This window comes from Liolophura sinensis, chromosome 6, assembly GCF_032854445.1.
Source record: "Liolophura sinensis isolate JHLJ2023 chromosome 6, CUHK_Ljap_v2, whole genome shotgun sequence".
Taxonomy (NCBI): domain Eukaryota; kingdom Metazoa; phylum Mollusca; class Polyplacophora; order Chitonida; family Chitonidae; genus Liolophura; species Liolophura sinensis.
Window position 1 is genome coordinate 78,675,083 of NC_088300.1, and position 27,231 is coordinate 78,702,313.

The 27,231-nt window shown below is 40.2% G+C and overlaps 1 protein-coding gene across 1 annotated transcript in view; it reads left to right on the plus strand.

Annotated features, from left to right (window-relative positions):
• LOC135467586 (collagen alpha-3(VI) chain-like) overlaps positions 1 to 26,919 on the plus strand; it is a 39,004-nt gene extending 12,085 nt beyond the window's left edge. Inside the window, exons 7-20 of the mRNA XM_064745359.1 lie at positions 3,365 to 3,446; positions 3,648 to 3,751; positions 4,478 to 5,041; positions 5,369 to 5,386; positions 5,610 to 6,170; positions 7,381 to 7,401; positions 7,849 to 8,400; positions 22,362 to 22,937; positions 23,699 to 23,728; positions 23,900 to 24,460; positions 24,796 to 24,816; positions 25,495 to 26,052; positions 26,357 to 26,398; positions 26,870 to 26,919. Of these exons, the coding sequence (XP_064601429.1) occupies positions 3,365 to 3,446; positions 3,648 to 3,751; positions 4,478 to 5,041; positions 5,369 to 5,386; positions 5,610 to 6,170; positions 7,381 to 7,401; positions 7,849 to 8,400; positions 22,362 to 22,937; positions 23,699 to 23,728; positions 23,900 to 24,460; positions 24,796 to 24,816; positions 25,495 to 26,052; positions 26,357 to 26,398; positions 26,870 to 26,919 (3,740 nt within the window). The remainder of the gene's footprint in view (positions 1 to 3,364; positions 3,447 to 3,647; positions 3,752 to 4,477; positions 5,042 to 5,368; positions 5,387 to 5,609; positions 6,171 to 7,380; positions 7,402 to 7,848; positions 8,401 to 22,361; positions 22,938 to 23,698; positions 23,729 to 23,899; positions 24,461 to 24,795; positions 24,817 to 25,494; positions 26,053 to 26,356; positions 26,399 to 26,869) is intronic.
• Positions 26,920 to 27,231: the final 312 nt, after the last annotated feature.

Below are 27,231 nucleotides of genomic sequence, written 5' to 3' on the forward strand. Positions count from 1 at the left end.
GGTTTGCACAGGGAATCCATGCATCGATTATTCCATTGAAAGTTTTCATCTATGATGCATGAACTGTCATAAAGATCAAATTGTTTCATTGTGAGTTTTCTTATCTTAACTGATGACAGGATGATGTAAAATGTACCGGCTGTCTTTTGCCAGACATATCTGACTTTTATTTTATAGACAATTTTGGATCTATACATACCCTAATCCTGGTGAATGGTGAATACCTATATGTTCCTGTCAGTTAGTGCAGTATCGTTATCACTTTTGGTAAAATGCTCAGATTGTGATATCTGTGGAGACGGGTACGGTGGCCCATATACGACGTTTTCCTTTTTTGTTAACTTTTGTAACTTTTCTTAGGTTTCCACTTGGGTGAAAACTGGTGAAAAGGTTTTTACCTGGGTGGGAGCGGTTCTCACCCAGGTGAAAACCTTTTCATGTGGGTAAAAAGGTGGAAACCTGGTGAAAATTTTTTCACCCGGGGGGAAACTCAAGTGATGCAAGAAACTTCGTTCTCGTTTCCGTGGACAGAATGATGATGAACTACAGCACGTAAGAACTTCAGCATGACGAAGAAAGACGTGGATGAGACAAGTCACATGAAATTCCATACGACCGCCCTATAAATTGTCCCCAAAATTTCATCTGTTGTCAAAATGATTTCATCTTCTATTTTCCGCCATTTTTGGACCAGAACGAGGCATTTGGTATCACATGAGTTTCCACTTGGGTGAAAACATTTTCCACGTCCGTCTCGGCTTTAGTAAATTCGACCTCTGTTGGAGTCATTGTCGGTCATCATGTATAGAAAGTCATTGAACCGTTGCGAGATATTATCTCTGTACTGGATAAGCCTTGATGCCTCCAATCTTAAAATGGAATATTCAATCAGGCCAAGCTCTGCTGAAAGGCGGTGGCACGGGAAAAGATGGGCGGCGACAGAATGGGTGAGCGAGGGAAAGGGTTGAGTGGGCTGTGGAACAGGATACGCTGGACGGTGACATGAAATCGAGTGAGCCGTGGAGGACATTAGCTGGGCGATGACGGGGGATTGGATGGGTGGTGATAGCCTGGGCGTATTGGATAGGCAGTCGTAGGGATTGGGTGTGTAGTGACAGGGTGGCAGAAGACTGGGTAGACGGTAGCATTGTATTGGATGGATGGAAACATGGTACATGGAAAAGTGTTTTATGATTATATTTTATTTTTCAGATCAAACTGAATATGAAGATACAGATTTTCAATTCATGTGAAATCTGCTGTGTTCCCTATGTAAACAACGCCAGGGCCCATTTTCGCAAAGCGGAGAACGACACATTTTTTCTTGTCGTACATTTGTCGTACGATATTGCGTACGTCATTTTTCCCGTATCATGGTGCTATATGTGCGATTATCGTACATGTAGGACATCTTTGTGAAACTGGCCTCGATACAGACTTTAGAGTTCTGACAAGTAGCATTAACCATGATGAGTATGAGGTAATATTTACGGACAGGACCACTATTGAATTCGTTACGTTTAGTATTATCCTCTGTCTGCAAAACCTATACCGCTATGGCTGGGAATCTGAAACTTTAGTATATAACAGGGGGGGGGGGGGGGGGTATATGTTACAAAATTACAAAATCAGAACAGAATTGGCCAAAGCAGATTCTAAGCCACATTGGCTACATCAGATTCATTTGGAACGCATGGCTTGGCGACCATGTTGTTGTATGTTTTATAGCTATAAACATCAGAATCTGTTGAAATTTAAGACATGAAGCAAAAAGCATATTGAAAATGAATTTCGTCAGCATGCTAATTATGCAATTACATAGCAATGGAATATAATAAAATGGGTTTAAAATTAAGATATTTGAACGTGACAAGACTGTTTCAGATACAGCTTGATGTAAGGGTTACAAATATCGAAGTTACATTGATTTATCAGGCCTTTCGGGGTCTAGTAAACTCCCAACATACCTCATATTGGTGACATTAACTAGCAAGATTAACAGTGTCAAAATGCCAAACTACGCAGCTATATAAATGCTTCAGGGTATTGAAGCCACATAATGCTTTAACGAAACGAGCTAAAACAAATTTATCTATGCCAAGTGCTTTTGGCGGTCATATTGGATTTATCTGAAAACTTTTGTTCTCTAGAACCACTGAACTCATTTAACTGAAATTGAATAAACTGATAGAACTACTGAAAGTACTGCTGAGTGTAGAGTGCAAACACTGCTTTTATATCTGAAAACTGAGGACATGCACTGCTTATCATATTTGGCCTTAAATATTTGAACTTGAACTTGAGCAAGCATGTTATCCATCGCAGTTTGTTCTCCTGGCCATGGATCCGATTCACATTTTCCCCTGTGTAATACGCTTTTGTCGGAAATAGAGATCAAATCAAGCTGAATCTTTTCCTATAATTGCAGTCATGTGACAGAAATATTTTGTTTAGCCCTGAAAATCATTAACATGATAGGCCTGTATATGTACACTCTGGATGTAAAGAATCGTATAACTGTATAAGCCAACACCAAAGGTACAGGGTTGTAACCTGGCAAACAGGGATGGAAATGTCAGCTGCTATGCATTTCCCGATATTGAAGCCTGATTTAAACCTATCAGTAAAATGATAGACCCCTATGTCAACTGTCTGAGCATTAAGGTTCTTTAACTGTATTTGTGAGCATTAAGTTGACAGAGTTTTGAACCCGAGACTTGAGTGTATAAGGGCGCGGGTAGATCTCTCCTGAAGTAGTGTATGGTTCACTAACTTCTCTAATCACCATCATGGTTTAGTAGCCCTCTCACACCTACAAAACAAATTTCACAAGTGTTCTAATTAGCTGGAACGCTGCTTGTTGCTATATTATTTACATTATCGCATGCTTGTTTATTTGATTGGTGTTTCGTATGCGCAGTACTCTAAATGTATGTACGTATGCTTGTTTTTAACGACTTATTTAGCCATTTTTCATCTGAATTTTTTTATCTCCAAATGTAACGTATAGTTGTTTTGAACCTGCATTCTTTAAACCATACACAGGTCATAGGTAACGAATGCTGTCATAGATGATGGGCGTGGTCGCTTCATTACGGTCCAGGGACACGGGGGAAAGAATGGGCCACAAGAGAACCGGTTGAGAGAAGCAAATACTTGATGCACAATAGCCTTAGCTTGGACTTGTATTCAGTAGTTACTTGTCGTCTGGACAACTGGTCACAAATAATGAGGTAATAAAGGTCAACTGCGTTTTGCTTGATTTCACCTGAAAATCATTGAGGCTTGAAATGCCATAACATTTTATACGTTAGAGATCGGTTCTGCAGTTGACCATAATTGTGCAAAAAGCGTGTCTGATTAGGGTTTGGTTGTCAGACGCTGGTACCCAGTGGAGGAGCCAACGGCAAGGAGAAGGCAGCGGCGCTACGCAGACAACGAAATAGGTACGTTACACCTTTTCTTGTTTGTCTGTGAACCAAACGATTTCCCATACCAAGCCGAATTTGCTATTACCAGTGATAATGTTTGGCTAGCTTCTATTTGTACTTATTTCATTGTCATTTACATAGAAGTTTGCAATATGTTTATGCGATGAAGGTCTCATATGTTATCAGAGGATTACAGTCCTATTCCCCAACTTTCAGCGAGACGATGCGGTGTTTGATGTACCTATTGGCGGTTATGGCGCTGGCTTGCCAGGCAGATAGGACTTTCGACATCGATGCTAAGATCAGAGAAATAATGAATCGTATGTAACATTCTTTTTTTATATTGAATAAATTCTGTTTTCCCCCATGCAAAAGTTAGATTTCAAGCAGATTCCTAATAATGTATGATATATAAGAATAGACGTAGAATTCCATTTCCTACTTCAGATTGTTTTGTAGATTCGTTGATACTTAAATGCCAGATGATGTCGAATTGTCATAATGCTTTTCTTTTTGTCTTTAACTCGTAAGTTAGCAGGTACTCAAGCTCATATTCATCTCTCCATAAATCAACTGTATTCGACTTTAATTGTCGAGTGCTGTTAGGTACCCGTAAATAAATAAATAAATAAATAAATAAATCTCACGGTTCGACCAATAAATCGTGATATTTAAGCATGCCTTCTGATTATTTCAGTTATGCGAAGAGAAGAGGTCCCTGACGAGAATGGTAAACAATATATCTCCTGTAATGGCAATATCACCTGTAATGGCAATATCTCCTGCAATAGCAATATCTCTTGTAATGACAATATCTCCTATAAAGGCAATAACTCCTGTAAAGACTATGATTCACACATCTTGTATTGGAGAGTCTTTGGAAGTAAAAGTCTAGTCCACTTCAGGGTAGCCTGAGCGCCCTCCTCTCTCATTGCTGTATGGCAGGTATATAGGGCATACCTGTTCATATGCGTTAATAACATAATACTTGTTTTAATGTGAAGTTCTTCAAAGTACTAATATTTCAGTTGCTTTTTACGTTTCAGATTGCGGCAATTTAGCGGATGTTGCATTCATATTGGATGCGTCAAGCTCTATTAAACCTGATGACTATGAAACAATGAAAGATTTTATCAAGAACATGATCAAATCATTCGAAGTCAGCCAAGACCGGATACGAATTGCCATTATTTCTTTCAACCAGTTCGTCAGCGTTGACTTGTACCTTGACCAGGCCACAGATGGGGAAAAAGCTATCGCTCAAGTTGACGAGATATTGGCCACGAATACTGGCACCAACACCCACAAGGCCCTTCATGCGGCTAGAACCATGGTGTTTCAGCCGTCAGTAGGAGACCGCCCCACAGCACCAAACATCGCCATTGTCCTGACCGACGGCCAGTCCACACACGAAGAGGAAACCAGACAAGAGGCCAAGAAGCTCAAGAATCACGATGTTACGGTTTTCTCTATTGGTGTGGGGAAATGGCTGAGTGACCAGGAGCTTCAGGTTGTAGCATCTAGGCCCACTTCAATCTTCTCTTACCGGATCGACTCCTTTGGCGGGCTGGACACGATCAGAGAAAGTCTGAAAAAGAAGACTTGTATATGTAAGAACGAGACATATATGTACACCTAAATGGAGCTAAGTGGAGATATCAGTATCCATTGTCTGGTAATAAAACCGACATCTTTAACTATCACACTGTGGGCAGAAAATAGTGTGCACTGGAATGCTAACATCTGTTGAGGTATTTTGACAATGCTCTATTATATCATCAATAAGAATAACGAAGTCACTATTTCATATTTACTGATTACAATGACTTTAACCTACGTAGAACGTTATACCATTGTGTTGTGTCTTAATCAATCAAATGAATTGTTGCCAAATAAAGCTTACAATAATTCTCTTTTCACTAATTTCTGTGTTACAGCTCCGCCGCGTATGCCAGGTAAGATATCAAAATGATTCATTTCATAAGTGTCATGATACAATTTCTTTGTTCTATTATAAAATACACTTTCCTCTGAATAGCCTTCCACTGACATAGTTATAACAGGGTTGTTGTTGTAATACACATGAGCACTGGAATGATATTGCACTGCCCGATGTTTCTGGATGGTATGTTTTATGGTATATGTGTGTGTATGACCATTGCCTCTTTGTCTTTCTAGATTGCGACCCAGTGAAACTAGATATCGCCTTCATACTAGATGCCTCAAGCAGCATTTCGAGTGAAGATTTTCAGAAAATGAAGGAATTTGTGGATAGTTTCATCAGCAGTTTTGAAATCTTCCCGTCCTCAACCCGCATCGCCTTGATAGCCTTTGACCTATACAGCCGTCTGGAATTCAACCTTAACGACTACGACTCGTACAACCCGATAAAGAATGCCATCTATGAAGTGGATCAACGGCGTACAGGAACGGCCACTCACAAGGCCTTGGAGATGGCAAGAACGGAGGTGTTCTCGCTGAAACGTGAAGATGGCAAAGCGAAGAAAATCGCTGTGGTGCTGACAGACGGTAAGTCTCGAGAGCCGGATCTGACAGAGGTCGAGGCCGCCAACCTGAAGGATGCCAAGGTCATAGTGTTCGCTGTCGGGGTAGGGAAGAGTCGGATCTCTGAGCTGGAGAAAGTAGCCTCTAAACCAAATCCTCCATTCAACATCCATGTGACGGAGTTCGACCAACTACAAGAGATCTTCCCTGACATGGTGGCAGAAACATGCAAAGGTAGGCAAAAAAGAGCAAAAAACATCAGGAATATTCTAATCTGTGTCACTTTTCAAAAAGCTGCCAAAACTTTAAATTTTAATAAGAGTATTAGGATATATTATAAACGAGTTTCATGAGGAATTATGTGTGTCTGATTGCATGAGGGTGGAATGCTTTTCTCTGACAAACTTCAGATGTAGATCCATGTTTTATCATTCAATTAAGTGTGCTTTTGGACACGACACCGAATATTGTGCCACTGATGATAAGTACAGATTTGAACCTATGTTGACTTGTTTGTTTTGTATTTAAAGGCAAATAGTGTTGGATCAGATGTAGATTATGAATCCAATTCATGCTATGGAGATACATCTCACTTTTATTGGCTGTTCTTTTAAATGCTTGCAGATAAATCCGGTAAAACTACACCAGGTAAATATGAATTTTCTTGTCGTCATTCAGACCTTAAAGTTCTGTATAGCACTATCAACACGTATGTAGAAAAATTGCCATTTGGCCATGTAAAGGAAATGGCTTAAGTTTAACATATGTGCCATCAGTTTTATTATATGCAGTGCCGGCCTCGTTGTAAATGTACCTATGGAGCCTCTGTGCATCCTGATATGCCTGCCTCTCTACATGTACCTATGGAGCCTCTGCACAACCTGATATGCCGGCCTCTGTACGTGTACCTATGGAACCTCTGTACATCCTGATATGCCGGCTTCTGTATATGTACCTATGGAGCCTCTGTACATCCTGATATGCCGGCCTCTGTACGTGTACATATGGAGCCTCTGTACATCCTGATTCGCCGGCTTCTGTATATGTACCTATGGAGCCTCTGTACATCCTGATATGCCGGCTTCTGTACGTGTACCTATGGAGCCTGTGCACATCCTGATATGACGGCCTCTGTATATGTACCTATGGAGCCTCTGTACATCCTGATATGCCGGCTTCTGTACGTGTACCTATGGAGCCTGTGCACATCCTGATATGCCGGCCTCTGTACGTGTACCTGTTGAGCCTCTGTACATCCTGATATGCGTAATTATCACATATTAAATCGGCAGAGCAATCGTAAGATCTTGACTTGCGCTCATGGAGTTTTCTGATACATGTTATCTCTTTTCGTAAATTAAATCAAACGTAAATTATTAAATTAAATTAGAATTTTAAGAGGTATAACAAGTAACAATATGATTTCATTTTGATTTCTCCACAGACAAACCAGATCAAGGCCCAGGTAAGTTGTTCACTGTTTCTTTTAGTATGGGGGCCTACGTGGCTCGGTTGGTTGGCGCTACCGCAACGTAATCACCCCGGAGCCTCTCACCAATGCGATCGCTGTGAGTTCAAGTCTAGCTGATGCTGGCTTCTTTTCCGACCGTACGTGGGAAGCAACCTGCAGATGGTGGTGGGTTTCCCCCGGGCTCTGCCCGGTTTCCTCTCACCATAATGTTGGCGGTCGTCGTATAAGTGAAATATTCTTGAGTACACCATAAAACAACAGTCCAAAAAATAAATAAAATTCCTTTAAATATGCTCATTGTCACATGTAAAACATATGTCTGACACCTGAACCCATTCATCCAATTTATTTCAAAAGAGTCTTCAGATATGAATTACATGTATATAATGCAGAAGACTATTGAGTATTCGTCAGGTAAATGTGAGTGCCTTTGCGTTTCAGTGGACTGTGATGGTACGGCTGATCTAATGTTCCTTGTGGAAATACCGAGCGAGGACGCGGACTACGAACTGGTGCAGAAGTACATGGAGCAGCTGATAGATGATCTGGACATTGGACAGGGTCAGCTCAGAGTGGCAGTTACTCTGTTTGCCAAGAAGCCATTCCCAGTAGTGACCCTTCCAGAGGAAGCCTCCAAACCAGAGATCCTGGCGTCTCTCCGTGACTTCGAGCTCCCGTCCAAGAGACGGGCGGATTTGGCGAACGGTTTCAGCGTTTTGGAAGTCATGGCGGATCTCGGATGGCGGAGGAAAATGTCACGAATAGTGGTGAGCATGTTCATCGACAGCCCGGACAAAAGTTTACAGCCAGACGTTCTCAGCATATTTCAAGACATAAAGAAGAGGAATCTGGAGTCCATCGTCGTGAACATAGGAAAACCGTGGGAGGAAGGCGCTAAGACTTTGGCCAGCGACAAAGAGGATATCATATTTGTGCCTCGTTTTGATGCCCTGTCCAACACGCTTGACCGAGTGAAAGCCCGCATCTGTGACGGTAAGTGCTGTAATAGAGCTAGTGTTGAGAGGAAAGAAGAGTTGCTCGCATTAACAAACTGGCAAACTGTTTACAGTTAACAAAGTACTAATCGTATCTCTTGATTAAATTGTTATTTGGGTGTTTACCATGGAAACACTAACTGTCAGAGTAAGTAAATCGAATACGTTTTGTAAAGCTCTTAGGGAGGTTTTATATCGATGTGTATCATTTGTCTTACCCTTTAAGCGTATGTAGTTAAAGCCAGCACTTGTCGTGAGTGATAGTTTTGATTTTGCATATCCCCCCCCCCCCAAAAAAAAAATTAATAATAACCGAGTTTCTCATTTTCTTTCAGCGATGCAGTGGGAAGAATAAATTTAGGTATGTAAATTATTTGTACTGTACACTAAATATAAGTGAGTGTTAGGGACTAGCATTAGACGGGTCAAAGGCATTGGTTGAATCAAAGGAGCCACATTCAACAAAATAATTATAAGATAGTATTGTGAGTAATATATACACGGCTGAACTAGGACTGGGGTAAGTGATATCTCATTCTTGTGCATTGGCACTTCACAGTATACAAGGAGCCGTCTCCTGAGTACGCACCTAGAAGCTCATTTGAAGTGTTGTCTAACCTGTATTATGTATGGGTTTGCGCATTAAGTCAGGGTCGTATATTTTTCTTTGTGAGATTTAAACATGACTAAGGACCAATATTGTTGTAAAATACTTGCCATTGGCTGCAGGTCACGTGGGGAAGATTCGAACATCACTGATGTGAGATGATTCCACTTGTCCAAGTTTCGATTTCATTCCGTGTGGTTTCAGGAAGCAGGGAATAGGTCTCCACCCGCTGGTGCCTACTTTTGGACAAGCCGAACACCATAGAAACAGACGACAGCTGGAGATCATCACTGGTCACAAAATCGTGTCTTGATTATGTCAAGAATATAATCCTGTATCACGTCTTGAAGTTGTGATTATGGTTCAAATGCGTCGTCAAAATCTTAGCCAACTAGGAAGTAGATTAGCCATGCACACGATAATAACATATGCTGTTTTGCTAGATTTATTTACAGAAAGTATCTTTCTATCTATCACGATTTCAATAAAAAACATACACAGACACGTGTATTGTGTTGTATGTATATTGCAATATGTTAGGAAAATGTTAGTGTATATGTAAGAAGAAATACAAAAAGAGTCTCCATTTGGTTGCTGATTGGATCAGTTGTTGGGTCTCCTCTATGCTCTCCTTCGTCATGTTGCAACGCCATGTTGCAACGTCATGTTACAACGTCAAGTTGAAACCCCAGACGATCCACTCTTTCTAAGCTTAAGCCACTAAGACAGAAGCGTTATGCTTCTCTTGGCTACAGCTGGGATTGTAGATTGGCTGTTTTTATTTATGACAAATGTCCTGACTAGTGATCTTAATATTAATGAACATTGTGACATAAAGAATCTATTTGTAAGGGCTCATAAGTATAGAGAACATAGAAACGTAAATATCAAATCAAACAAGAAAATGTCCTTTCAGCTCTTGAAGATAGTGTTCAAGAGTCAAAATGGAAGAAAGTGTGTTTGTTTGTTTGTTTGATCGGGGTTTTTGTTGCCTATCAACATTATTTCAGTCATATTACGCTGGCGTCTCCTTGTAGCAGGGCTCATCCAACGCCGGCATATTTACTGACTCGAGCTTCGCAAGACGAAGGTTGGTCAAGATTGGAATTCACCATATAGACGTTTAGGTTCTGAAGGATTTCGATGTGCTAAGTGATAGATAGATAAACCCTATCTTAAAGAAATTCACGTAAATAAGCCTTTCCGTGATACTAATATACCACAACTGTATTCCTCAAATGCTACACACAAAGCTCGATACACTAATGCTTTAAGAAGCTGTAAAGCAAACTTTTGTCAGCCCTATAATGACGACAGCGTTACATGTAAAAGTAATTTTGGATTTAGTACATTTGTGAAATCAAAAACATCTCACCCAAAACTGGACTCCCAAACGCACATATATAAAAACGTATCGACTTGTTTTCTCACTGCCCTCTGTAATCTGATTGATTTGATTTGATTGATTGGTGTTTTACGCCGTACTCAAGAATATTCACTGCACTCTATAACGATTCGTCACAAAGATACAGTAAAGTCAAAAACAGCATTGCTTTCTTTAGTTGTACTATTTACAAAGGTTATAATTAGTAGGACGTTTCGTTTAAACAATATTTATGTGAAATTTGGCGAATTCATTTCCCATCAGTACGTAGCTATTCCAGTGGGAACCAACTGTGCTCCTCGTTTTGTAGACCTATACCAGTTTTCATACGAATACAACTATATGCCGATATTTCTAAAGAGTAATCTTTCTATAGCTCTACCCTTTTCATTTAATAAAGGATAGGTATGATGACTTTTTAGTCATAAACAATTCCTACTTTGCTGATAAATTTATGCAAACTTCGATGGGTTTGAAGGAAACTGCAGATAGTCGTGACCGTACATCTATTTGGATCTATATCTGTGCAAGAGTGAACATTTTTGAATTTAATTTTGTAAATGTAAATTATCGCCTTCAGATAGTAACATACCAAAGGGTCCTGTATATGGTGTATACTTCGCCTTGTAGCATTTATTAGATCCTATGTAAAATGATTTCAATATGTCACACGTTATTTATTAAAAATCTAGCTAGTGTATCAAGGATACTCCATCAAACGCGCACTTGTCGCCCATTAACTCGGTATGACGGGATATATAATCACCCATGTTTATTACATCAGCACCTAGGCGTGAAGCTTGACATTCATATACCACTAGTGGGCCATGAAGGGGCTTTAAAGGTCGATAATCGCAAGACCCATGTATAAAGCAATGAAAAATATTTATTTTCTTTGTTTGATTACTGTTTTACGCCGTACTCAAGAATATTTCACTTATACGACGGCGTCCAGAATTATGGTGTGAAGAAACCGGGCAGAGCACGTGGGAAACCCACAATGAAAAATAACCGGGCCGAGTTGTTCGATAGTGTATTAAATAATACTACAATTAAGTCACATTATATAATTACGATTTAAGCCAAATTCAGCAGCCATTGCATGCAGTTGTCTAAAACCAAACAGCAGGAACAGCAATGTACTGTAACACAATTATTTTTACGCTAAGTATAAAACGGAAGACTTGGCTTAAAGTTAAATCTGGTATTAAGTCCTGAATTAGTTTTGAACAAGCGTGCATAGTTCCCAAGGGACTATATTCCTGTATTTTACAGCTGCGTCCTCACTATACTTTTTGTGTTGTCCACCTGCATTTTACAGCTGTGTCACCGCTATACTTTTAGTGTTGTTTACCTGCATTTTACAACTGTGTCCCCGCTATACTTTTTGTGTTGTCTACCTGCATTTTACAGCTGTGTCACCGCTATACTTTTTGTGTTACCTACCTGCATTTTACAGCTGTGTCACCGCTATACTTTGTGTGTTGTCTACCTGCATTTTACAGCTCTGTCACCGATATACTTTTTGTGTTGTCTTCCTGCATTTTACAGTTGCTCCCCTGTTGTACTTTTTGTTTATATAGGATGTGAATCACCACTCTTATTTCATAGGAAAGACGGTTGGTAGTGCAGTGATAACATAAAATGACAGAAAATGTGTTGCCTATATCCTACTTATAGCTTGGGATGATAATATTAGCCAGACCATAAATTTTAATGTAATTTTCTTACATAACCGCAATTTACCTCTGCCCATGACATGACAACAGCAAAATTACAATTTCCATTTCCTATTTGGATTTTCAGTTGAAATGTCCAACATACCTTCTGAACAACTTTAAGGAATGGTTAGTTTTTCCTTCTAGAAACTTGCAAGCAAATACATATAATGTCATCAGACAAATAGGGAATAGTATTCCCGAATGGTTATCGACTTGGAACATTCTTTACGAGGTGATCACTGGTTTACTGACGCCCGGATGATGGCGTAACGGCTCTGTGAATTAGACCGCGGCTAATCCACATGCTTTCCTTTGTATGTGACACCTGGGTCATACTTCTTAGCCACGTGTACTAAACGATTTGTACATGACAACGTAAAGATCTTATGGATACCTTAATCTAGGGAAACAACCAAAGGTAAACTTGTGCACATACGATAAGGCTGTAGCAGCTGAAGCATAACCTAAGTAGGACAGTAATGTTTGGCAGACTGTATTTATTGTCAGCACAGCACCGTAATATTAATCTGTTTGTTACTGTTTATAATACGGCAACGAGGGACCAGAATAACTGAGCATCAAATGCACACAAAAGTAGCCAGTTTTCAGACAGTTCGTTCTATAATTCGTTAGGACAATGACCTACAGAAGTCAATATCCCTACATGGGAAGGTATGCCAGCAGCCTGAGGATGATCGTGGGTTTCCGCGGGCTCTGCCCAGTTTCCTTCCACCATAATGCTGGCCGCCGTCGTATAAGTGAAATATTTTTGAGTACGGAGGAAACACCCATCAAATAAATAAGTAAATAAATACAAAAGTCATTAACAATGGATGCCGCTGACAGATTTCTCACAGTAAGCCTGTGTCTACACGACGTCTGATAAAGTTCTATGTGACGTCTGATAAAGTTTAAAGATTACTCACTTTATGTCTACAAAAAAGATGATGCTGTCGGGAGGTTACTCACAATCTGTCTATTGGAATGGAAATATACCATTGATATTTTTCACAGAATGGTTGTTAACAGTATGCCTAGTATAATGCTAATGCCGATGATATATTACCCATAGTATGTCAACATGAATGATAATGCTGCAAACATACAAACTACATAGTAGATTGTAGGTCTGATAACTGTTTGGACCAGAGTAACACTTACGGTAATTCTGATGATCGATTGGACACACTACCCTAAAAACATTGCTAATACCGTTGGCAGATGATACAATCACACCAGTTGTGAATTTGTCGACAGATTGCACATGACACACTTACACCGATTGTGAATTTGTCGTTAGGCTGCATATTGAACACTTACACCGACTGTGAATTTGTCGTTAAGCTGCATATGGGACAATCAAACCGATTGTGAATTTGTCGACAGATTGCACATGACACACTTACACCGATTGTGAATTTGTCGTTAGGCTGCATATGGAAGACTTACACCGATTGTGAATTTGTCGTTAGGCTGCATATGGAACAATCAAACCGATTGTGAATTTGTCGTTAGGCTGCATATGGAACAATCAAACCGATTGTGAATCTGTCGACAGATTGCAGATGATACCCTTACACAGATTGTGAATTTGTCGACAGATTGCAGATGATACACTTACACTGATTGTGAATTTGTCGACAGATTGCAGATGATATATTTACATCGATTGTGAATTTGTCGACAGATTGCACATGACACACTTACACTGATTGTGAACTTGTCGACAGATTGCACACGGAACACTTTATAGACTGTATTCACAAATGACACTAACACTGATATATTACGATATCCAATTTCACCACGGGATTTATTCATTTGATTTGAGTGTTATGAGGTACTCAAGAATATTTGCTTTATACAGCACTAGACAGAAGTGAGCAGAGTCCGAGAGAAACCCATGACCATCCGCAGGCTGCAGAAACACGGTATCTTGTGAGACCGGAGAGGAAACTAGCATAAGTTGGATTTGAACTCACGCGATCACATTGGTGAGAGGTTCATGGGCCATTTTGCTGCGCTGGCCACAGCATTATTGCCTTTTCTTATAATCACTTATCTTTTGTGTACTGGGTTTTATTGGGTGAACATTTTATCTATAATTAATTAAGTAAATGCAATTAGCTGTAACTGTGTTCTCTTCCATCAGACAACGCTGGTGTGTTGAGGGATAGGCCCATTGCAGTCCACAACATGTCCAAGGTGCATATCGCTGAATGTACGCTATGGTACTAGATTGTCCATTAGTCGTAACAAAAATCCACTACTAACGTCAGAATACAGACGCAGGAATTAGAGATATCTTTACCAAGTCATTGATACATACTTTATTTCTAGTCATTTTATTTCGTTTTTTGGTCTTTGTCTCATGTTTTACAGTACTGTTCTGTATCCTAATCTGACATCTGTTGGATTTAGCAAAGTTGTTCTGTATCCAAATCTGACATCTGTTGGATTTAGCAAAGTTGTTCTGTATCCTGATCTGACATCTGTTGGATTTAGCAAAGTTGTTCTGTATCCTGTTCTGACATCTGTTGGATTTAGCAAGTTGTTCTGTATCCAAATCTGACATCTGTTGGATTTAAAATTTTAGAACACACCTTGTGTCTTTAAACAGATAATAGACTTAAGAAACCATAATTAATCCTTATTTTATTCAACAGGAGTTTTCGTTATTTCGCTGATATTGAGTTTTTGAAAGCAGAAAAATTTAGGTAAACAAAGTAACCTCTATGTACAGGTTAACACAATCTCGGTCAATTTGGCATTGTATAAACTTATATTACCCTCTATACAAATGTTTTGAGGGTTTTTGCTACACCAGCTATGTTAATACCTTTACATGCACCTAATGCACTTACTTATAAAACTGTGTTCACAAAGATCCAAATACTAGGCATGTGGTAACACCACGTGGTCGCCTAGTGTTAACCGCACAGCAGAACACCTGTTGGCGCCTGCCTTAGTCTCATTTTATGATAGCTTAGTGATAATCCTGTGTTATAAACCATACTGCGTACAGGGGCCGAATACATGGAGCCATTCTGACTTAAGACTGTCTGTCAAAATTAAGACTTCCTTACTATTCTTAGTTTTTGGTTAGTGAATATGTCCAAGTTTGACATATTTTTGTTTTAAAATAACATTTTTGAGATGCTGAACAATTATAATTTCTAACCTATCCCCTTTTCCCTTCAGAATGTCGCTGAGTTCAACCCAAGAGATTAGCCAGTGGGGATATCGAGAATCCAGCCTGTGGGCCTATTCCATCAAACTTATTAAGCGAGTCTTCCCAGGTCGTATGTAAGAAAATCTATCAGCAACCTGCGGATGGTTGCGAGTTTCCCCGGGCTCTTTCCTTTCTCACCAATGCAGTTTTTACCACCACATACTGGGATTATCACCACATGCTGGGTTTTTCCCCACATGCTTTGATTACCATCACATGCTGTTATTACCACCACATGCTGTGATTACCATCACATGCTGGGATTATCACCACATGCTGTTATTACCATCACACGCTGAGATTACCACCATATGCTGGGATTACCACCACAAGCTGGGATTATCACCACATGCTGGGATTACCACCACATGCTGGGATTACCACCACAATCTGTTATTGCCACCACATACTGGGATTACCACCACATGCTGTTATTACCACCACATGCTGGGATTACCACCACATGCCGTTATTACCACCACATGCTGTTATTACCACCACATGCTGTAATTACCACCACATGCATTTATTATCACCACAATCTGTTATTGCCACAACATAATGGGATTACCACCACATGCTGTTATTACCACCACATGCTGTTATTACCACCACAAGCTGGGATTATCACCACATGCTGTTATTACCACCACATGCTGGGATTACCACCACAATCTGTTATTGCCACCACATACTGGGATTACCACCACATGCTGGGATTACCACCACAATCTGTTATTGCCACCACATACTGGGATTACCACCACATGCTGTTATTACCACCACACGGTGGGATTATCACCACATGCTGTTATTATCACCACAAGCTGGGATTATCACCACATGCTGTTATTACCACCACATGCTGGCATTACCACCACACGCTGGGATTACCACGATATGCTGCTATTACTACCACATACTGTGATTACTACCACATACCACCACATGTTGGGATTAACACCACATGCTGGGATTAACACCACATACTGGGATTATCACCACATGCTCATTGTCACATGTAAAACATATGTCTGACACCTGAACCCATTCATCCAATTTATTTAACAAGAGTCTTCAAATATGAATTACATATATATAATCCAGAAGACTATTGAGTATTCGTCAGGTAAATGTGAGTGCCTTTGTGTTTCAGTGGACTGTGATGGTACGGCTGATCTTCCTTCGTTTATTTATTTAGTTTAGTCGTTTCCACTGGATATGTGTCTTAAGGCTCAACAACAACCAAAGAACGTCCACCCGCCGCTTATCACATAGTAAGCATTAATGTCAGGGATTTCGCAACCTGAATCAACGTATCAAATGTTATGAGTTATCGCCAAATTCTTGGATTGGGGATTGATTTGCGGCCAAGAAATGTGGATGATCTGGTACTGGGGATAATAAAGCACGTGTTATGATCGAGTACACATGGGTGGCAAGGCTGACTGATTGCACACTCCGCAGGACCTGTTTGGGCGTGACAAGCAGGCTGGTGTATAAAACCGTGGGGCCGGGCAGGGCGTTACCCCTCTGAAAACGTAGGGAGTACCACCACATGCTGTAATTACCTTCACACGCTTGGGTTATCACCACGTGCTGGAATTTCCACCACAATCTGTCATTACCACCACATACTGGGATTACCACCACATGCTATTATTACCACCACAAGCTGGGATTATCACCACATACTGTTATTATTACCACATGCTGGGATTACCATCACATGCTGGGATTTGTGACGATCGTTAGTAAGCATAGCCCTAACTGTTCACCGCCCAGCATGGTGAAACTTCAGGCTGGTGCACAGTAACTACCATCTTAATGTATATCAATAATTTTGAAAATCATTCTTGTAAGGAACTGAACAGGTGTATTTTTCGAATGATTCACTTCAGTGAGAGCTAATACCCACGAAACATTACATATAGTTATGTAAAGTAACACGCATATTCATGTTATTCACGTAAAGGGTGTAGGGTGGTTTATGGTCGTGGGTTTCCCCCGGGCTCTGCCCGGTTTCCTCTCACCATAATGCTGGCCGCCGTCGTATAAGTGAAATATTCTTGAGTACGGCGTAAAACACCATTCAAATAAATAAATAAATAAATGAACAAGTAGGATGGTTTATGTGTTTCCCATAGACATGTTTTTTCGTTATCCGATCCTTTTGTGTGGTGGAAATATCCAAGTATATGTAACTTTCCCAGCCAGGTATCTATGATATGATAGAGTACAAGGAAAGGATCGCCAAACATTCTCATCGATTATTGTTGTGACACCAGGGCTGGGTAGTTCATTGTTAGTCAGAGACAGCACAATACACCGTGATTAGATCTGAACACAATGCCCTACATCCAAGGCGCCAAACTTTGAAGGTCTTCTTAACAGTGAACACGGTTCGTTGATTTGCAAACAGTGAACAATGCCTTTACGCTGCTAATGTCTATTGTATTGCCTAGGCAGTGTATTTTTACCCCAGTTCCCTTTGAGCACAGACAGGGTTTACATCTCTATCTACCCCTGACAAGGTCACAGAAATGGCAAATAGTGACAAGATGACAAAAACCAATCTCCAACGGGTCATCTTGCGTCGAAAGCCAAAAACTATTCTTCTCTTGAAAGAAAACTGTAATTTTTTATACAAGCTGCTTATAGTGTGGATAACTGTAAATTTCTGCTGTATGGAATACGGTTCGAAAAACTACAGTTCAAAAAACTTCTACTTTGGTAGAAACTAGAACTCTACAAACAGTAGCTCTACAAAACTACAGCTCTACAAGCTACGGCCCTACAAACTACAGCTCTACAACCTGTAGACCTACAAACTGCTGTAACTCTATAAACAACCACATCTCTATAAAGTACGGCTCCACAATTTTAGATTATTTGTGTGAACCGCTACACGGGTTCATGCATTTTGAATAGTGTTTTTTTCAATTATACAAAAATATGACAGCCAATCCTTAAATACCTTGAATGGCTGAATATATCTTTTAGTTTCACTTTCATCGACGACATTTTATTAGTCAAAATTTGAGGAAAATAATAAAACTTTTAACTGTTTTAATGTTTATTGTTACTACGTCCCAGTCGTCTGTACACCAGTCTCGCTTCGGAACAAATCTTTTTCAGAACAGGTATATACCTATGTATGTATATCTTGGGTTTACGTCGTACTTAACAATTTTCAATAAGATTAAAGCGAGGACTCATTAGGTGTGTATACATATACGCTAATGTTTCTTCTGTCAGCAGGTTGAGACCATACCGCCAAAGTTCTGCCGCCACTGAAAAACCATGTCGGAGGCACCACACATGACACCCCACCCGGTCACATAATACTGACACCAAACATTATCTAACTGCTCACTTGTAACATTAATATTTAAAAACGGGTCGTGATGAGCGTCTTTAATTTTCATTGGAATGTAACGCCCTTATCAAGGTATACTGCTGTGTTAAGGTTGTGACAACATATATTTCAGCTTGAAGCGAGCAGTAATTCTGGGGAACACGATTGTGACAGGTTTAGGTCACCTAAGTACATGGCGGTAAAGAGGGGTCAGCAGGGATATCCCTTGTTTACCGTTACACAGTAATTTTGGTTTTGAATTCTCACCAGCATACCGAACAGTTTTTCGGGAAATCAGTAAAAAATGGTTACGGGGAACATTTTTTAATCCTCCGAGTGAAGAACGGTAGGCTTGCAGCTCTCAGTTTGGACGAGTAAATAATGACAAAAAATTGCTGTATTCGTACGTTAGTTGATACATTCATATTCATCGTTTGTACATTTTATAACCATGGCAGTCATTGCACTAAATATCACGGCGTGAGAGAAGCCGGAATATATAATTGTAAAATGGAAATGAATAATAATGGTACACTTTCAATTTTTTTTACAAACTGCGACTCTTTAAATTATAACGATATTTTACAGATAGCATAACTTTTTACTTTGTGTCAAAACCTAAATATGAATTTGGGCCCTCCATAGCTCAACTGACTTAGCGCGCTGGCGCAGCGTAATGACCCAGAAGCCTCTCACCAATGCGGTCGCTGTGATTTCAAGTCCAGCTGTTGCTGGCTTCCTCTCCGGCCGTACTGGCTGCCCAGTTTCCTTCCACCATAATGCTGGCATCCGTCATATAAGTGAAATATTCTTGAGTACGGCGTAAAACACCAATCAAATAAATAAATAGAATAAAAATGAATTCGGTCCCATATATTTTAAACGAAGGAGATAACCTCTCATAGATGCAAATATGTTTTGCAAAACGCGCAATTTTAGTATTGTGAAACTATAATGTACAAGAGATAAACTGTTCAGAATTAATTCTACACATCTGAAATGGGACAAAACCTCGAGGCTAAACCGCATTAGTACCTTCGTTTATTTATTTAGTTTAGTCGTTTCCACTGGATATGTGTCTTAAGGCTCAACAACAACCAAAGAACGTCCACCCGCCGCTTATCACATAGTAAGCATTAAAGTCAGAGATTTCGCAACCTGAATCAACGTATCAAATGCGTTGGAGTTGGAGTTATCGCCAAATTCTTGGATTGGGGATTGATTTGCGGCCAAGAAATGTGGATGATCTGGTACTGGGGATAATAAAGCACGTGTTATGATCGAGTACACATGGGTGGCAAGGCTGACTGATTGCACACTCCGCAGGACCTGTTTGGGCGTGACAAGCAGGCTGGTGTATAAAACCCAGTGGGGCCGGACAGGGCGTCACTCCTCTGAAAACGTAGGGAGCAACCTGGTGATTCTCACTGACTTGTGCCTGTCGTCGGAAGCGGTGAGTAGAATCAAGATTCGTTTATAGTTAGATTCAGTAATTATTTACCTTTTTGGCATTATAAGCCAATAATAATTACGATTTAAGTTCACGGTCTGTAGTTATTTTCTATTCAATGCACTGTATCAAGTTATAGCTTTTCCTCCAGTTTTTAGCAGTAGTAAAGAAGCGAAGTAATTTTGCGTAATTTTTTTTCACGTTCGTAATTACTTATAGCAGACAATTCATCAATATTTACCAATTGTTTTTAGTATTATATTGCAAGCACGAGTGGGTGTAAACCAATGATAGCGTCACCGTTCAGTGGTCACCATCACGGACTGATTCCCAGCGGTAAAGTACTCATTTAAGTTGGAGGACTCACAGTTCGCATCGGCAACATTACCAGATCATGATAAGCGATTCAATCTTAACACACGTGGTAATCTTATTCTAGCCAACATTAAGAAAGTAACAGTTTGAAAAGAATTGATTTTTTTCCTACCTCATGCACGTGATGAAATCATTTTTGTTCAGTGGTAAACAATTATAAACACACTGCTTAAACAAATTTCATACCACTCCATACAAGACATCCCATACCCCTCCATACAACACATTTCATACCCCTCCATACAGCACATTCCATACCCGTAAATACAACACGTTTTCTACCCCTTAATACAACACATCCCATACCCCTCCATACAACACATTTTATTTTCGTATTCGCAATCAATCTGTGCTTTGTTAATCTTGATCAGATCCAACCTTAAATAGGCTCCGTTCAGATCTTGCTTCGGTGTGGAACTTCATCTGACACTGGGGTGATAAAATATGAGGTTAAAATCTTGGAAAGGCTTTTCCTGATGGTCAAGCATATTTTGCCGATATCTAGACGAGATTCATCGAGATTTGGCGGTAGAGTTTCTAGTTACACTATCGGATACCATTTCACTTCCGTTTGACAACATTGGCACAATAGAGTCATTTTCCGCTTCTGTTACTTGTATACTGGCAGGCATAACAACTGAAAGTTAAAGATAGCCTAAAGATCAGCCAAGCATGTAACAATGAGTATTTTTCTCCAGTTCTGCTTTAGTGGTCATCTTTAATCTGTTTAGTCAGTGGTATACAGAACCTGATTCGACACATTCTGAGCAAGCCTTCACGCGACACCAAACACTACATCGAAACAGGGGAAAGCTTTGATAGAATGTAGCCCAGTGACCTGTTTTCTTCGCATAACAGTTCTAGTTCATTTGTAAACTGGTAGATGGACAAGGCCTAGCAAAATGGATGTTTCGTTTTCCCCAGTTAGTGATATCTGTTTTAAGGGCTTTATTATTCTTTTGAACGGTTCTTATTTATGGAAATCTGAACTATTTTTCTTTGACATTTTTTTATTGTACGCCTGGATAAGTTTACCGTTAAATTATTGAATTTTTGACCTTGGCCAAATCTCCTTGTGAGTTCATCCAATTTTATAGTTAATCCCATGCAAAAAAAAAATGTTTCTTTTCTTTTGTCTTTGGTTCAGAAAGCGATTGTTTCTGTGTTTATTTTCAGAACCAAATGAAGCTGATACTGTTCACATTGCTGCTAGCAGCCGCTGCGGCCTCGGAAAATCTCAACACGTTATTGCTTCAGTTGAAACGTGAGTTATCCCTTCGCCAAATATCAGACAAGCCATTTTCTGAGACACATTCCATATTTCTATATATTATTATCGTCGCTTTCATAGTTAGAAAGTTGTACAGATTACTTCTAGATCGATGCAACCTAGACACTGACCTCAGTAGAGGTTTTAGCAGTACAATCCTTTAGCTGCCGGCTGGAGAGCCAGCACTCAGTATAATACTGACCTGGGTTTTCTCTGTTACAGGGGCCCTTGGAGAAGAGCTACAAGTTGCGACTGAAAAATGTAACTATATCTTTGTTCTCATTTTTGTTTTGTTATAGTATTATTATACTGACATTCAGTTGTTGGTTTAAATATATCTCATTGCTCAGTGTATTTAGAAACATTTTACTTGGTAATTCTTGTTCAGCGATCTGTTGTTTTTTTGTTTTGTTTTTTTTGTTTTGTTTCGTTTTTTTCTTTTCTTATATATTTATTGTAAAATAAAAGGAGCAAAAATGATGATTGAGAAATATTTACCATTTATTTGAAACTTGTGCTTTTCTGGGATATGTTATTTTAACTCCCCTGTCGCTTTCTTCAGCGTGCGGTTTCCGTGGTGACATAGTTTTCCTAATAGATGCGTCCAGCAGTATAACCCAAGGGGAATATGACACGGCTAAAGGATTTGTTAAGCAACTGATGTCTGGTTTTAACATATCCGATGACCAGATCCGTGTGGGTCTGGTTGTCTTTAACCAGTTTGTTAACATCACCTACCACTTGAACAAGATCACTGAGCCTGGGCAGACAGGCACGTCTCTTCGCGATCTCGTGGACACTGTGGCTCCCATTCAAGTAGGCACCTTCACACATAAAGCCCTCAAGGCCGTTCGAGAAGAGATGTTAACGCCCGACAACGGAGATCGACCGGATGTGCCAAACATTGTGATCGTTCTAACCGACGGGCAGAGCCGGAAGCCGGAAGAAACCGTGACGGAGGCGGCCATGTTGAGGGAAGCTGGAACCCTCATGTTTGCCATCTCCGTGGGAAGATGGAGGAGCGACACGGAGCTCCAGGTGCTAGCCTCCAAACCCGCATCGCAGTATACATTTGCCGTGGAAACGTTTGATGGACTGGAAACAATCAGATCAGCTCTCAGCGAAAAAACTTGCCAAGGTTTGTCTATAATGCCAAATTCGTATGTATTTGATAAGCAATTTAAGATTGTTTTAGTGAGCATGTAATGTATTAACATGAGCTATATTGATAAACATTTTTAGGGTATATAGTTACACTCACATTGGTAGAAAGGCAAAACAAGTTTACGACTTGTCCAGAGTTAAACATCTCAAGAAACAGAGTATCACTGACGAGCATGATGATTGTCAGTTCTCTGACTTTTCTAAAGCGAACAGATCGATTTATTGTTCATTGGAGTAATATCTACGTAACTGAGCATGCATTATCTTCTATTTAGTTGATGGTCTTCTGTGCCACATTTACATGTAAGGATACTAGTATATACCACGTGACCACATTTAGCAACCGTAGTGGCCTTTCAGTGAATACTCTAATAGTATATAGTGAGAATTTCCCCTTAGCTCAAGTGGTAGAACTCTGTATTTCGGAAGATTAGAGTTCAAATCCCTGTGTGACCCACCTCGGTGTAATCATAGTGACGGCGTCACCAATCCCATCACAAAGGACCATGAGGTGCTATCGTTCATTTGTTTAGCCCACTACACTAGGCTCGCTACCCTAGTGAGTAACACTTTATCCAGTTGTAAATCTGACACGCTCAGAAGATATAGTGTCGATGAAATACTAAATAGAGGCCTAACTAAATGAGAGGCCTAACTTTATCCTTGAAGCTCTGACAATGTGGCACGAAGGAAATCTTCCCAATTTACGGTTCTTCTCTTTGTGTTTTTATTCAGTTCTGGAAAAGCCTCCGAAGTTGATCACAGGTGAGATTGTCATCACTTTTTCTCTTATTTAAGTTCATCTATAATTTACTCGTCGAAATCGCCAATTCAGTAATGAAGGAACAAATTCGTAACCGGTCTCAGGTTTCGAAACGTCTCTCGAAACATACTGACTGTTTTCAATTCTCATTATTGTTTTTCATTTTTTCACAGAATGCTTTACCAAAGCTGATATTCTGTTTGTTATTGACGGTTCCAAAAGTATTTCCCCACAGAACTTCGAGACAGCGAAAACCTTTGTCGCGAAGATGCTGGATAGCTACATCATCTCTCCCGAATATGTTCGTGTGGCCGTCATGACGTTTGACCAGAAGGTTAGACACGGCTTCTACTTTAACACCTACGAGATACTTGATGATGTAAAGAACGCAGTGCAAACTCTGGAACAGTATCAGGTGGGCACGTTCACGCACAAAGCCCTGGAGGCGGCCCGCAAAGACTACTTCAATCCAATCAACGGTGAGAGAGAAGACGCTCCCAACATCATCATCCTATTAACCGATGGACGTTCCCGAAAACCAGAGAAAACCCTTCAGCAAGCTGACATTACGAAGAGCTTCGACATCACACTAATGACAATTGGCATTGGCAACTCGAAGATAGAAGAGCTGGAATCCATTGCCACTGTAGACGGTGAACCCTTGACCTTTTCTGTGCATGAGTTCGACCAGCTGGTTGGCATTACAAGTGGCCTTGTGGAGCAGACGTGCAAAGGTAAGTTTGGTTTATAATGAGTACCCTATAGCTTTATGCTGCCTGTTTATTAAACTGTATATCCTGCTTCAGTAGAAGAGGTCATTATTTTGCAGTTGCATGTTGAGTACCTCGATTAAAATATATGGTAGTGTTTGTCAACATCATGCAAACTGGAACTGGTTTAACATAAAGTGACAGAGTCGCTAGTTTACGTTATCTCCAGTCATTCGCCGTGAGTTTTGGTTATGATGTGTTCAAAAAAACTGCTGGGGGAACGTTGTGAACTAGTTATCCCTCCATTCCGTGAAGGAAGTGTGATAATGATAGTAACTTTTCTTTGTTGTTTGTTTCAGTGAAAAAAGTGGAAATCCAAGGTATTTATTCTTTTTCTTATATTATTCTGTTAAAACATTGAACAGTATTCATTTTTGTTTCTCGTTTGGCTTGTTGTTCGTAGCCGAGATATCTCTGCTAAAACCTTAATCTCCAATCCAACATCAAATAATCGGATGAAGCAAATAATTACTTTTCTAGTAATGTTCGACTTAAACAAGGAAATGTAGTCATAAGGAAACATTCGGGTATTCTTGATTAGAACTTGTTCAGGTGTATTGTACATTAATTTCACTTTTTAAAAGAAAAAATTCTTTATTTGTTGACGATCTTCGCCAAGTAATTTGCAAACCTCTTGAATGAGTTAAATGCCGGAATTTCGCCAAGTACCTGAAAAACCTATTACATGTACCCCAGTATAAAACCCACGCGTCTAGAGCTGGATTCGAGCCCCGACCCCGTCACTGATCTATCACTGAGTGGCGTTTTACATCGTATTCAAGAAATTTTCCCTCATACGACGGCGATCAGCATTATGTTGGAAGGAAACCCGGTAAATTGCTGGTAAACCTTCCCAGCGCCCGGCCGGAGAGGAAGCCAACATGAGCTGGACTTGAACTCACAGCCATCGTGATGGTTACGGGCTCCTGGCTTATTGTACTGAGCTCGCAGGATAAACATCAGGCCTGGATTATATGTGCTATTCTATTCATTTACAGAGTGCAGCTTCATGATGGATTTTATGTTCGTCCTGGACCTGTCCAGCAGCGTAGGAGAGGACAAATCCAAGGTGCAAGACTTCGTATCCAAAATGGCCGATGGTTATGAGATTAGCGACACTGCTGGTAGAATCGGCTTCATCACCTTCAACTCGAAGCCATACCTGGATCTGAAACTGTCCGAGGGGATCACAAAGGAAGCTATAAAGACCCGGATTGACGAAATGAGAGAGCCTGGTGTTGGCACGATGACATGGAAGGCCCTGGATATGCTTCGTGAGCAGGCGTACACAGCCGAGAATGGCGCTCGGCCGGGCGCGTACAAAGTGGCCATCATCCTTAGCGACGGCAAGTCACGTAACGTGACCAAAACCATCGAGGCGGCCAAGCTGGTGCGCGCTGCTGACATCACCACCTTCGTGGTCACCGTGGGGAAGTATAAAGACGAGGAAATCAAGGCCATTGCCTCGGAGCCGGCAGACTTCTTCACATTCAGTGTCGAGGCATTCGACCAACTGTTCAGCCTTTTACAAGTGATCAAAAAGAGATCATGCGAAAGTAAGACCAATTAAGTACATGGCACAGGAAAATTTGTCTCTTACCACGGGCTGTGAATGGTCAATGTGTTTTTTTGGACTTTGAATGCAAACAATTTTCTACTAGATCATTTTATTTATTTGAAAACAGCAGAGTTTTAAATGTAAACCTACAAGCATTACATTTTCCGCCGAGTAACATTACATTTTCCGCCGAGTAACATTACATTATTTAAAGTACAGTATTTTTACATGATCAATTCATCAAGTGAGGCGAAATTTACAAAAGTATAGTGGTAAAGAGTCTGCTTTTGTTTCTCTTTCAGAGGCCAGCGCCCATAACCAGCCTCAGAAGAGACTTCTACTCGGTGCGTTATAGTCATGACAAATGCTGTATACTTGTCATACACAATAATACCAGCTAAATGTTCCACTCAGTATTGATAAGAGTTACGACAGTTAGATGTTTTTGTCAGGATGACTCTGGGCTTTATGGATAGATACATCACAATGTCTGTTTTTGTCAGGATGACTCTGGGCTTTATGGATAGATACATCACAATGTCTGTTTTTGTCAGGATGACTCTGGAGGTATATGTTTATATATATCACAATGTATCTTTCTGACAGGATGATTCTGTGGGGTTCATGTATAGATATATCATAATGTCTCTCTTTGTCAGGGTGACTCTGGTTGTTATCCAGATGGGATGAACTTGCTTGAAGACCTCTCTACTAACAGACACGCAAATATATGTATTTGTTCTTATTTTGAAGTGTTGAAGCGAAACGTTATTTTATAAAATGATGAACAGTATTATCTTTTCCTTTTTCTTCAGATCTTGAAGCGCTTGTGAAGAAATTGGAAGACAAGAGAGGCTTTCTTTAAGTGAAACAGGTAGCTACAATGTGTGCGTTAGCCATTTGACCATGTACTGGTGCTGAACCACTTCCTCGATAGACATGAGTGGTTAGCCCAGGAAACACGAACGTGGACTTTCTTAGCCACTCGAGGAAAATCCTTACAGTGCATATCTTGGTACTCTTATTAAATTATCAGCTTGGCAATATTCTTACGCAAAGTTAATACGTCCTCAAACTTTTATTAATCCTTCCTAAAACAGAAGTACAACTTTTGGTGTAATTATATGCACTATAGGGATTTTCCTCGTGTGACTAACAATGTCCACATTTATGTTGC